We start from the raw sequence: 14,520 nt of genomic DNA on the forward strand, positions 1-14,520 counted from the left end.
AAGCAAAACAAAAATACCAATAATCTCACTACGTTAACATTTTGGTATTTATTTCCCCAAAGATTTTCCTGTGATAATGATATATATCCTTTTTGTACAAAATGGGATCATATTTTATATATTGTTCTGTAATCTGCTTTTCTCACTCTCATTCACATGTAAACATCTGTCTCTGCTAATAAATATACAACATCTTTTTAGTGACTACATAGCTTTCTATTGTCTCACTAAATCAAAAATTTTTTTTTAGCCAATTCCTTATTGTTAAACATTTAGGCTACTTCAAATTTTTAATTTGTATTTATTATAAACATTGCTACATCTTTGGAAACTTCCAATAGTTACCTCTGCATATATCCCTAGAAAGGGAATTGTTAGGGAATTGTTATACACAATTTTAAAGCTTTAATGGCTCATTGTCAAATTATCCCCCTTTCCTAGAAATTTTTAAAATTTACATTCTTCCAGCACTATTCTTTAGGGAAATATCCTTTTCCCCATGTCCTCTCCAACATTGAATATTATTATTTTCATTTTTTTTGTGAGTCCAGTAGGTGAAAATGGTATCGTATTTACTGTTACTTTTTTATTACTACAAAGTATAAACCTTTTACAAAGCTTAGTTGGTAATTTTAATTTCTTCCTTTGCTGAATTGCTTATTAATAGTCTCTGTTCATAAAGTAGAACAATTATTATTACATTTTTAGATAGGATCTTGCCATGTCACCCAGGCTGGAGGGCAGTGGCAAGATCTTAGCTCACTGCAGCCTCGACCTCCTGGGCTCAAGCAATCCTACCACCTCATCCCCGCTTCCCCCACTCCCCCATAGCTGGGACTACAGTTGTGTGCCACCACACCTAGCTAACTTTTGTGGAGACAGAGTCATGCCATGTTGTCTAGGCTGGTCTCGAACTCCTGGGCTCAAGCAATCCACCCACCTCAGCCTCTCAAAGTGCTGGGATTACAGGTGTGAGACACTATGGCCAGCCAGCCTACTGTGTTTTTTGAAGTACAGGAACACTGAGTTTTTAATGTAGTTATATCTGTCCTTTTATTTTTTATTTTTTGAGACAGAGTCTCGCTCTGTCGCCCAGGCTGGAGTGCAGTGGCGCTATCTCAGCTCACTGCAAGCTCCGCCTCCCGGATTCACGCTATTCTCCTGCCTCAGCCTCCCAAGTAGCTACAGGTGCCCGCCACCACGTTCGGCGGATTTTTTGTATTTTTAGTAGAGGCAGGGTTTCACCGCGTTAGCCAGGATGGTCTCGATCTCCTGACCTCGTGATCCGCCTGCCTCAGCCTCCCAAAGTGTTGGGATTACAGGCGTGAGCCACCACACCCGGCCACATCTATCCTTTTCAAATATGATTTCTGACTTGTGTATCATGCTTTCAAACTAGTTCTGTCCTTAAAGCTAAATAATATTTTCCTGTATTTTTTCTGGCTTTTTTTCTTTCTTTTTAACACTCAAACTCATCTGGAGTCTATTTTAGTATAAAGCGTGAGGTTGAGCTCTAAATTTCCCCCCCAAATGTTAGTCAGTTGTCCCAAGACTATTTATTAAATAATCCACTTGCTATGAAATGTTAATTCTAATTTGGTTCCAAGTGTACACTGTTTTAACTGTTGATCAAGCAAGACACACTCCCTGTGAACTCCCTACCCTTATTCCATCTTACAATTTCACTTTTTCCTTCTGTTAAAATTGTCCTGGCTCTTTGCACACAGTTATTCTCCCAGATGAAATGTGCATAAGGATTTTTAAGATGACTGGGTTGAATTTAAGATGATCATTTTTATATTGTTGAGTCTTTCATCAGGAACACAGTGTACCTCTCCATTCATTCAAGTCTTTTATGTGCCACAATAAAAGTCTGAACATTTTATATTATCACCTGCATTTTTTCAGTTAAGTTGATCCCTGGGTAGTTTACGTTTGTGCTGTTTTTATGATATTACCAATGTTGGTGTGTGCTGAGTGGCTTTTTTAGCATAGTAGATAAGAGCTCTGGGTCAGTTGACCTGAATCTGAATCAGGGTTCACTTTCTTGCCATGTGACATTGGGCAAATTAACCTTTCTTAGCTGGAGTGTTCTTATCTCATCTCATCTGCAAAACATATACACCTATACCATGAGCTTTATTGTTTTGTAAATAATAAATGAGAAAATGCAGGTGAAATACCATACTCCAGGCCTGACACACAGACACATGAATGAATGTCAGTAATCCTTATTTTGCAGGTTTTACAGTAGCCAGTGTTTGTTGGTAAAACACTAGCATGAATATTGTTTCAAATATCCAAAGGCTTTCAGCAACCATCTTCCAAAACAAACTAAATTTCTAAGGGGAAGCATTTTGAAGGCTCAGTGTGAGACACTGTCCATCAACAAGAACTTGTTTAACTTAAAGCACCAAAGAGGAAAAGAAGCTCAAGCTATGGTGCCCACAGCCACAGCTCCGTGGACCGTGAGCAATTGACAAGCACTGCCACATAGGGTAATAGTTGCCTCACCTGTGGGACATCAGGCCACTCCTAGAGTGTAGCAACTCCTACTGGTGCTGGGATGGACATCAGGCATGTTGGTAAATCAGCAAGCTGGGACCTGCCCACCACTTGAGCCTGGAGGCATTCTCTCCCAAATGCTCATTCCTTTATTTAGTTAGATATGTTTCCTGCTGTCTTTTTGGCTATTTATTCTCTCTGTGAAATCATCAAATAAACCTACACATTTTTAATTCTGAAAATTCTTAGGAGTTCTCTGTTAAAAAAATCTTAGCAAACTGTCACAGAATTGCAACAAATCAAATAAGTGATCCCTTTTCAAACCTTTAGTTTGAAAGCAGTTTTAGTAACTTATCTATGATGGTAACATTAGTGAGCAATTTTTCTAGGAATGTTAGACAGATATTTTAAGAATGTGGGCCAAGTGTGGTGGCTCATGTCTGTAATCCTAGCAACTTGGGAGGCCGGGGCACTTAAGCCTCAAGGACCACTTGAGCCCATGAGTTCGAGACCAGCCTGGGGAACATAGTGAGACATTGTCTCCACAAAAAATTCAAAAATTAGCTGGGCATGGTGGCTCGTGTCAGTAGTCCCAGCTATTAAAAGTAATGGCAAAAACCGCAATTACTTTTGCACCAACCTTATACCTTATGTTTGGGTGGCTGAGGTGGGAGGATTGCCTGAGATTGGGAAGGTTGAGGAGATGTAGTGAGCTGAGATCACACCACTGCACTCCAGTCTGGGCAACACAGTGAGACCCTATCTCAAAAAAAAAAAAGAATGTGGAGCACCTTTCCCAAAAGTCTGCATAGTAACAGGCTGACAAAACCAAATTTAATTGATTAAAAAGCATCATTGTATTGTTTTCTTTAAGAAGGCATGTAATGGGCATGCTACCAGTTGAATAAGGACTGATGCAACTGTAATACCTTGTTTCATAATTGCCCCTTTGTTGCAGTCAGGATTAGATAAGTCATCTTTGTTCTCCTGACCAGTCTATCTTGTAACAATCCCTCTTTATGACCACAGCTCGTGTACTCTGTCTCCAAAGATGGCAATAAACCTATGTTCAACCTTTCTTGTGTTATGATGCTCTCTAACTCATTTTAGGGAGAGTGCAGAGTTCAGTTTAGCACAAAATCACATAATAATTAGATCAGGCTCCCTTTCTCTTCAATAGAATGTCCTTTCTCCTTCCTGCAAGAGGCCTGGTCTCAGGTGGAATGATTGAGGTAATGCATCTGGCTAACATCAGAGGCAAGCCTAGTCATGCACATAGATCATGCCCATGTTGTAGATATAATCTGGGCCACTATTCAAGCAATGCTGTGGTTTTTAAAAGTAAGTACATCTTCCCTCATCCAACACGTACATGCACACACACACGTGCATGCGTGTATCTGTGTTTTAATAATACTATTTGAGGTTATCATCCTGCAGGATTATAAACTGTTACTTCGTATCCCTCATAATATCAAGCTCAGATCTGAGAGAAACCGACACTTAATACTTGAATTACAGATGATCCCTGACTTACAATGTTTAACTTACACTTTTTTTGACTTTACAATGGAGCAAAAGTGATATGTAGTCACTACACGCCTTGACTTACGATGGGGCTATCTCTAGATAAACTCATTATAATTTGAAACGATCGTGCATTTTTGACTTACAATTTTTTTACTTACAGTGTGTCTCTCAAGACCTAACCCCACTGTAAGTCAAGAAGGATTTATACACTTTTAAATGACTTTGAGGGACTAAAGAAGAAAAGAGGAAAGAAGCCTCTACACAAAGAAAAAAATAGAAGTGGTCACAAAGATTGACTTGAGCAGACAGGCCAAAAAAAGCTCACACAAAACTGCTGTTTTCTTGCAATTAATGGTTAAGTGTTGTCAATGACTGTGCTGGGTGATAGACACATTATTCACCAAATACTTTCCTATATTAGCTTCATGGTGGCTGGCTTTCTTGCTGCTGAGTGTTCTTCTTTTTCTAATCTATAATTTGTCTTTTAATTTATGAAATATTTCTTATTTTAACAAAACAGTAAAAGAGAATGAAAATACACTTTTAAAAGAAACTCTTCTCTAGATTGAGCTTTATCAGACACTAACCTGCCATGTGAACTTGAACAAGCCACTTAACCTCTCTGAGTTCTAAGTTTACTCAAATTATATTATTTTTAACTGGTTGTTTTGACATGATGTCAACAGTGTCAGGCACATATTAAGTGTTCAATAAATGTCTTTTGAAAAACTACATCAAAAATTGTACTTTCTCAAAAAATGACAAAGAGAAGGGATGAAACAGGAAGAAATCCACAAAATTCTCTATTAAACTAACCTAAACTTTTCCTGAAAAATAGTGAAGCGACCCATTTTTATAACGACATTGAGCTCAGAAACATAAACTATAGAATAAACAGTAGAATTATTATAAGAACAGATATACTGTCACTCTCTCTTAGTTAATTTCTTGGGCATCTAGCATATAGAAAATGTGATGTAAATGTCTTACTATTGTTGTAATTATTACTGAATTTTCAAAATTATAAATCCACTTGAGCAGAACCAAATCTAAATCTTTTTCTTTTTTTTTTTTTTTTTTTTTTTTGAGACGGAGTCTTGCTCTGTCCCCCAGGCTGGAGTGCAGTGGGCGGATCTCAGCTCACTGCAAGCTCCGCCTCCCGGGTTTATGCCATTCTCCTGCCTCAGCCTCCCGAGTAGCTGGGACTACAGGCGCCCGCCACCTCGCCCGGCTAGTTTTTTGTATTTTTTAGTAGAGACGGAGTTTCACCAGGTTAGGCAGGATGGTCTCGATCTCCCGACCTCGTGATCCGCCCATCTCAGCCTCCCAAAGTGCTGAGATTACAGGCTTGAGCCACTGAGCCCGGCCTACCAAATCTAATTCTTTCCCTAATCATTCCCTATGTTGTTGCTCAATGTAAAATCATCCCTGTGGTCAAGAGATATAAGAGGAAAGAAGACAGGCATTTGGCTGATACTTGCGATTCCTTGTCTGTGGTTATTCATCTGAGGTTGCAGAGACAGAAAGACCAAGCTTTCAGGAAACCTTGTAACTACAAATGCCTCCAGAAGAAGGAAGAGGCTGGCTAGATTGGAAGAGTCATGATAAAAGGGACTTTTTCTCGTTTGCACCACTATCTAGTGGCATTTGGGAGGGTGTTGTGAGGGTGGGGTTAGGCAATAAGGGAGTGTGTTTTCTACATGAAAGTTAAAACAATAATAAAACCAACCAAGAGGATCTGTTTTCTGTCATTACCATGTGTTGGCAATGCTTAACGAGATCAGGGATGAAATTCTCTTCAACTTGAGGGCAGACCCCTCCTAGTGCCCTCCTCCCACTTACACTATGCCCCTGTGCAGTGCCAGGCACATAGCAGGTATGAATCACAGAAAAGATGCTAAGATGGAAAATAAGAATATGAAACACTCCCCTCCCCCATGATTCCTTTGTTGCTTTTCCTATTGATTTTTTTAAAACATGAAAACCATAGTGTCAACTTCCCATAGTATTTTGTACATCTCTGGTCCTTATTAAAATCCTGTACTGTCTTTTGGATTCCACAGCTCAGGAAGAATATCCATTAAATGAGGACAGAGGAAAGTAATGAACAAGGACTGGCCAATCAGACGTGGATAAAATTCTGAAAGCCCTGAGATTATGGACCCTAACAAGACAAGGTTGAAGAGTTGAAGTCTTTGCACACAATGTGGTATATTCACTGTAGGGTGGTTACCAGATTAACTCCCTTTTCCCAGAAGCATGGCGGATTTAGGTTCTATGGACTTAATAGATAACAGAGGTTCTTTGTCAGGGATGTCTTTCTAGCATCAAGGAAAGTGGAAGCCTGTAAATGAATTCCAGAAGTCTTTGTTTATCAGGAGAAAGAAGTGTGTTTTCCACTAAATTCAATTTTTAATGACTGTTGCATACTTTCTGAAGCATTAAATTCACCTGTATACTACTTCGATGACAGAGGAAGAATCATGCACAAGGTAAAAGCCAATGGAAAACTTTGGGTGATAATGGTGTGTCAATGTAGGTTGATTGATTGCAACAAATGTGGCACTCCTATGGGGGACATTGATAATGGGAGAGGCTGTGCATGTGTGAGGGCAGAGGGTATATGGGAACTCTGTACTTTCTGCTCAGTTTTGCTGTGAACCTAAAACTGCCCTAAAAATAATCTTTTAAAATACCAATGTGGGAGGGGAAGAACTATTGCCACTGCATAAAAATAATTAGTTTCACTTGCATAATGCTTTAAAACTTAGCTACTGCTGGGTGCAGTGTCTCACACCTGTAATCCCAGCACTTTGGGAGGCCGAGGTGGACGGATTACCTGAGGTCAGAAGTTTGAGACCAGCCTGACCAATGTGGTAAAACCCCGTCTCTATTAAAAATACAAAATTAGCCGGGCATGGTGGTGGGCACCTGTAATCCCAGCTACTTAGGAGGCTGAGGCAGGAGAACTGCTTGAACCCAGGAGGCAGAGGCTGGCAATGAGCTGAGATTGCACCATTGCACTCTAGCATGGGCGACAAGAGCAAAACTCTGTCTCAAATAAATAAATAAATAAATAAATAAATAAATAAATAAATAAACAAAATAAAAATAAAACCTAGTTAGGTGGTTTCATTCTCTTATATCATCCTGTGAAACTAGAAGGACAGATGTTCTTATTTCCATTTTTCAAGATGAAGAAATTAAAACTCAGAGAGCTAAAGTGACTTGTTTTTGTCTAAAGAACAAACAAGTATTCAAATTAGGTCTGAAATGAGTCTTCTGTTTCTAAGTCTTATGACCCACTAATGCACTTTCCACCTGTATCTATAACAATTCACAAGCTTTTAGAGACAAAAGAAATCTTATTTTTGTCACAGGGTAGATACTCAAAGTAAACATTTTATGGATTATCAATGTAGTTAAATAAAACATTAGCATAAGAAAAAGAAATGTAACTGAAATTATGACAGAAAAGAAAGATTGTCCAAATTATAAGGTGCTAATATGCTTTTAAAAACTTCAGAATGGGCCAGGCATGGTGGCTCACTCCTGTCATCCCAACACTTTGGGAGGCCAAGGCAGCAGAAGGATTGATTGAGCCCAAAAGTGTGAAACCAGCCTGGGCAACATAAGGAGACCCTGTCACCACAATAAAGTAAAATAAAATTAGCCAGTCATGGTGGACAAACCTGTGGTCCCAACTACTAGGGAGGCTAAGTTGGGGAAATCACTTAGGCCTAGGAAGTTGAGGCTGCAGTGAGCCATGATCACACCACTGCACTTCAGCCTAGACAACAGAACAAGACTCTGTCTCAACACAAAACGACAAAACACCAAAAAACTCCAGAGTGATAAGTGGACTATTCCTAAATCACCAACACTAATGGGCCTATGCCAGTAATGAAGGAGAACAGAAAGTCTCATAGTAGATCAAACAAATTCCTGATTTCCCAGGATTGGGAGGTCCAGAAAGAAACCACAGGGAACACAGGGACAAAAATAATGCTTTGCCCACCAATATTGATATGTCTGGGTCTTAGGATACAGGCTTAGGATAAAGGAAGTGAGGTTTTTTTTGTTTTGTTTGTTTTTTAATCCAGTGAGCTGGGTCTTAGAATAAAGGCAGTGAGTTTCTGTATATCAGTTTTAATTTCCTAATAATTATAGTAGCAATAACCAGTGCTTATTGAGAACTTACTTTGTGCTGGATTTTGTTCTAAAACCAATGTACTTTTCTTAGATTTTTTAGTGAATAAAAAATTAACTTTGCAATATCATAATAACCTTTGAAGTAATCAGAAAGTGCCTGGCTTTACAAAGATCTGGGACTTGCCATTCTTGGTTCTCAAATGCTAGTGCTGGCATCACTGAAAGGGCATAAAGTGAAGGCCTGACAGCCATCCTGTGAATGTCAGACAGCTCTGGACCCACAGAGGAATGTAGACATTCCCTTTTAAAACAATAATTTAACTATGTTAAGGCTCTAGCTCATTTTCTCATTATTTCAAAAATGTGATTTTTTTTTGAAACAGAATTTCGCTCTTGTTGCCCAGGCTGGAGTGCAATGGTGTGATCAGCGCTCACCGCAACCTCCGCCTCCTGGGTTGAAGGGATTCTCCTGCCTCGGCCTCCCGAGTAGCTGGGATTATAGGCACCTGCCACTTTGCCTGGCTAATTTTTGTATTTTTGGTAGAGACAGAGTTTCACCATGTTGGCCAGGCTGGTCTCAAACTCCTGACCTCAGGTGATCTGCCTGCCTCAGCCTCCCAAAGTGCTGGAATTACAGGCATAAGCCACCGTGCCTGGCCAAAAATCTGATTTTTAAGGCACTTTCACTGCCATACAATTCTGTAATGTTAAGCTTCTTCCATGTTGCCAACAATTTCAAAGAGCAAAAGGCAGGTATGTAAAAATCACTGAGGGTGGTTTGTAGCATCATTGAGGGTGCTCATCAGGGACAGAGTAATAAGATATCTAAGATATTTATGGAGGTTTAGTAGTGATCTGAGCCCTATACCAGACATATATAGTTACAGATTTCCAGGTAAGGTCAAAACATGGGGAAAATATCCCTTTGTAATATTCCCCCTGGCATTTTGTTTTCTTCCACCTGCTTGTTTCTCTCTCTCTCTCTCTCTCTCTCTCTCTCTCTCTCTCTCTCTCTCTCTCTCAGAGACAGAGTGTTGCTCTCGCTTGTTGCCCAGGCTGGAATGCAGTGGTACAATCATAGCTCACTACAATCCTGAAATCCTGGGCTCAAGCAATCCTCTCATCTCAGCCTCTCAAGTAACTAGGACTACAGGCAAGCGTCACCAAGCGTGACCTGGAATCTCTTTTAAATAGGATAGAATCCTTTCTGAACTGGCAAAGAATCTTAACATGAAAATGCCTAGGGGGGTGATATTGACCTAAATCTACAATAGGTATAGACTTTGGCATCAGAGCTGAGGTTTGTCTGAATAAGACTGTGTGGTGTGATGTGAGGAGAGATTTGGGATGGTGAATTCTTAAGTAAGGTTTAGGGGGAGATGCAGAAAAAGGGTCCAAAGATAAACATCTGACTGCCCCAACCACTGCCTAATAATCAGTATTCCCTTGCGATGCTCAGGCTTCAGGGATTGCCCAGTGACAAGTGACTGCAGTCTGGAAGCATTTAAGATGACTGGCACCAGACTTCTGGCGAACACAGAGGGAGAGCATTTATCCTGCCTGAAGGTTTATTCCATTTATTCCAACAGAAGTGTGATATCTCAGGCATAGGCTCAAGTTCTCTCCTCTCTGGGTATCCATGAGTGATTGCTGCCAACCACTCAGTACCTCCAAGGTCACAGCAGAGCTCTGCAGAGCAAGTCCCCAACCTGCTGAACCATCAGTCCTTTTTCCTTAGAACACTTCCCATGTCCTGACAAAACAATTTTCTAATCAAAACACCCCCAACGTGGTCATTTCTATCCTCACAAAAGATAATATAATTTAAATGAAATTGTGGAACGCTAAACGATACCCAAACCCCAAAGCACTAAAATTTTCTATCAAGCAGAGCCACCTAGCGGTAAAATGGAACATTTTTTAAAAATTTCCATTTATTTTCTCCAGTTTACAGTTACCCACTTTAAGACTGTCGCCTCCATCTGTTTTCCTTACCAAACATCTATTTATCCAAGGTAAACAAACCTACAGTTTGTCATAATTGGAAAGTTTTATGACCAAAACAGAAGCTGAGGCAACAGTGTCTCCTCAGAAGGGCAAGAAAATGTCAATACTAGTTTATTTCTAAAGATAAAGAGCCCTAGGATATTTACTTTATAGCCTTCTATTTTCTGTAACATACTTCCTCTTCTCCACACCATGCACATATCCACCCATGTAAATGGTCTCATACAATTTATAGGCACAGAGAAGCCTAGTTCCCAATCCCCTCCCTGCTATATACATATAATCTGTGGCAGAAATGAGAAGTACCTTTGGTTGTGATTTGATTCCTTCTCTTCCTTCAAGGTAGGTAAACATTCATAGTCAGCTAGGACAGAATAAAAGCAAACTCATTGTTAGTTACTGAAATTGTATCTTCTATCCACAAACCTGATACAGTTGAATACCATAGTTCTCTGATCTGCGTGGTTACTTGTGCTAAAATGGCCTCGCCAAGGAGTGACAGTGGTGAAAAGATTAATGATGTCAAGGTTCTTGAAATGGAAAAAGCGCTAATAACACAGATACAAAACTTCAACGTGCCTCTGACCCTGGAAAGGACACAATTCATCACTGCTTGGTTATTCTGTCCCTGTAGCACCCCAGTGCTCCAAAAGCTAGAATCTGCACGTCTCAGGATAGACACTGGAATAAGATGGCTTCGCCTGAGGTTCCAGTGTGTCTGCAGAATGATTTCATCAGATTGCATGGTAGAAAAGAATTGGGTAAAGTGGGAAAATAGCCAATCTTCCTATGGTCATGAGTTCCTTTCTATACACCACTCGTTATTTTTAAGGGCAAAAAAATTCTTTGATTCTATCACCTATATGTCAAAATAACTCAGCTTTAGTTGTCAAATAGAAATGCCTTTTCCAGTTTTCTGGTTTTAGTGAGCATGACAGAATCATGATTTTATATTTCACAAAATCTCTGGCACAAAACGTAATACAACAACATAGTAAGAAGAGATTGCCTTTCTGCAGTGAATTTTTTTCTTCTACTTTTTTTTCTGCATTTAAAAAATTCTACTATGTATGCATATTACTTTTAGCAACTGAAAACAACAAAATGAGATTCCTGAAGTACTATCTCAATGACCCGCCCCATCCTCAAATAGAATGGCTTTACAGAGTCCTTCTTTCCTGTTAGAAATTGTACAGGTTAGCTGAGTGGCTCTTTTTTGAAATCACATCTTGATAAGCCTGTGGTAGTAATAATTCTTTGTTTGTTTGTTTGTTTGAGATAGAGTCTTGCTCTGTCGCCCAGGCTGGAGTGCAGTGGTGCGATCTCGGCTCACTGCAACCTCTGCCTCCTGGGTTCAAGCTATTCTCCTGCTTCAGCCTCCCTAGTAGCTGGGAGTACAGACATGCGCCACCACACCCAGCTAATTTTGTATTTTCAGTAGAGATGGAGTTTCACCATGTTTGCCAGGCTGGTTTCGAACTCCTGATCTCAGGTGATCCACCCGCCTCAGCCTTCAAAAGTGCTGGGGTTATAGATGTGAGCCGCCGTGCCTGGCCTGGTAGTAATAATCCTTATAACCAGTCTCTGAATTTTCGAACTCTACCATAGAGTGTTGCATTTGACAGACTCTAGGGTATTTTTTTTTTAAGATAAATGGTAAAAAATACAAATGATATGATAATGCTGGGTTTTTATTAATTTAATCTAAGTAGTAAAAATAATTAATTTTTAAAGGGAATTTAAAAAAGAAAAAGCAGCTGTCGTCATTTTAAAGTCCCATTATTGATTTACTAAAAAGTAAGGAACATGGACTTCCATTACCGCCAGATATCAATTGGAAGTTGTTATATGCGGTATGTGTATCACCATCTACATGAGCAATGTCCAATAGAGCATTCTAAAGTGATAGAAATATTCTACATTACACTATCCACTTAAGTAGCCATTGGCTACTAAACACACGATATTTTTAATTTTAGTTTTAATTAATTTAAATTTAAATAGCCACATTTGGTGATTGTCTATTACGTTGAACAGCACAGATCTATGGCTACTACATTTGATAAAGTTTTATATCCATAGTCAGTTTAAAATTATAGATCTCTAAATTCTGTAATGTATAAGTTAATGCCAGATGCTAACTTTTTCCAGATCATTTGGCCTCAGAGATTTCCTTTCTTGAGTAAAATACCATTTTCTGCTTCAAAAAGACCATTTCAACAACTTGTACAGAAATAAAAACATGTGGCAACAATTAAGCTGAATATTTAAATATTGTCAGACCAAGTTTATTATCTGCATGTACCAGATCTAATGTGGGATTGGGCTCTGTCTCACTCCAGGATTTATTGAGATATTTATAAAGCTGTTGCAGCCTTCTGTTACTAAAGAGGAAAGAAAAAAAAAAAACTTTAGGTTACCACATACCATTTCTATTCATGCTGTTCATCCATTTATCAAGCTCTTCCATTTCAATTTCCATAACAGAGGGTGTATCTTCCTCAAAAATAGGGCTAGAAATAGAGAGCAAAAGGCTTGTTGGAAAGAAATGTGAAATGTGTCTGATTTCATTTGGAAAGAGACTAGAGCGCTCATCCTGGGGAAGATGAACTTGATTCAGTGCCTTATGCTCTAGGGAAGCCTGAGGGCTTCCCCTTGTCCAAACTATCAAACTTCAGTAGGAAGAAAGGCTACCACACAAGCATACATTTATCACAGGTCCAAAAGTGGGGTGCCCACAGGCCCAGCAAGTGGACTACAAGGGAACCCGAGAGACTGACTGCTCCCCTGAAGGTACAAAGTCAAGTCTGCAAGGCTCCCAGGGTGAGGCCCTTCCGGGGAGTTGCCACATTAAGCATTTTAGCCTTGCTTAATTTCACTTCCTCTTCCTTGGGGTTTTTTGATCAGTGCCCCAGGTCAAGAGGCCACTGTCAACAGGCTATAGTTATCACCTGTCCCTTCAATTCCCAGGCCTTTCCCTCTTGGAGAAATGGAGCAATTGCTTTCAGAAATTCCCCGCCCTCACTTGCAGAAGCTCAAAGTGCACAGTCAAGGGACAGAGCCCATGGTTAGTGGAGATGGGGCTGGGGAAAGAGGGACCACCAGCTCTGAAAGCAGCATAGGCAGTACACTGTGTAGAGGAAGCCACAAAGTTTCTAAACCAGGAGGCTGCTTGGAAGGTGGGGAGGGGATGGCATCACCCCAGAACATGCTTCTGAGTGGAGGCTTGTTTTTCTCTCTCCCACCCCCCCTTCCCTCCCTCCTCTCCCTTCCTCCTGCTCCTCCCACTCTTCCCTTCTTCCTCCTCTCTCTCTCCCATCCCTGGGGGTTCTTGCTGTGCGAACTTCTGCTTCGACCAGGGATCCCCTGCTAAATACCAGCTCAAGTATCTTTCCAGGTGATAAAATTTCTAATCAGAGTAAATGAAACGACATCCTTGAAATACAACTAGGGATGGAATATTTAACTGCTATGCACTTGAAATTGGCAGCAGTCAGGATTCTTTCCTGAACGTAGGACAACGAAATACAGCAGATGACACACTGTCCTTGCCCAGATCACACTCACACGCTGGATAGGGTTTGGGGATGCCAGCACATCCTCCCTTAGGCTACCAGAGATCTCCAGCCCAGCCTGGGAAGCAGGAGAGCTCTGCAAGGTGTCAGAACAAAAACACCTGAAAAGGCAGCTGTCTGCCCTAACTGTTGCTGTTCACACCCCAGGTGGATCAGAAGCAGCAGGGAAAACTTACACTTTCACGTTTTCATTTCCCAGTTCATCTAAAAGGAAATGAACATAAAGGTCATGTTAGCTTTGTTCTTCTGTAACAACTTTTAATCTCAACAACAGCTGAAGTCTGCTTTACAAAGAGAGCAAAATGACATTAAGTAATGTTTTTAAAGGAGCGATCATTAACTTAAACAAGTGCGGATTGCCATGTTGAAACTAGATCCTAATCCCTGTGAAATCTGCTTTCTTTTAGATGTGGATGGTCAGCGGAGACCACTCACTTCAGATCAGATGTTCATCTGTCTTTATTTTTTACATCCACAAGAAGAGGAAAACAGTGGTAAGGAAAGGGAGGGTGAAACAAGAGGGCTTGCTCCTTGGCCTCCTTCAGTAAAATGTCCCAGATCTAGAGGTGGCTGCTTCATTTCCTGTGATACACCATGCTGAACACTGTGGCACTGTGCCTCACTCCTGGCAGAGGATGTGGTCTCTTCCATCAAGGGCTCCCCTTGGAATTTTCCTTTTACCCCTGCTCTTTGCATGGCCGGATCCCTCACATCCTCAGGGTCCCAGCTTAAATACTCTTTCCTCAGGGAG

The 14,520-nt window shown here is 40.4% G+C and overlaps 1 protein-coding gene across 1 annotated transcript in view; it reads right to left on the reverse strand.

Annotated features, from left to right (window-relative positions):
* TMEM154 (transmembrane protein 154) overlaps positions 1–14,520 on the reverse strand; it is a 54,748-nt gene that overhangs the window by 4,666 nt on the left and 35,562 nt on the right. The window contains exons 4-6 of the mRNA XM_010382875.2: positions 13,946–13,973; positions 12,622–12,707; positions 10,501–10,558 (exon numbers count right to left, since the gene is read on the reverse strand). Of these exons, the coding sequence (XP_010381177.2) occupies positions 10,501–10,558; positions 12,622–12,707; positions 13,946–13,973 (172 nt within the window). The remainder of the gene's footprint in view (positions 1–10,500; positions 10,559–12,621; positions 12,708–13,945; positions 13,974–14,520) is intronic.

The sequence above is a fragment of the Rhinopithecus roxellana genome, chromosome 2 (assembly GCF_007565055.1).
Source record: "Rhinopithecus roxellana isolate Shanxi Qingling chromosome 2, ASM756505v1, whole genome shotgun sequence".
NCBI classification, from domain to species: domain Eukaryota; kingdom Metazoa; phylum Chordata; class Mammalia; order Primates; family Cercopithecidae; genus Rhinopithecus; species Rhinopithecus roxellana.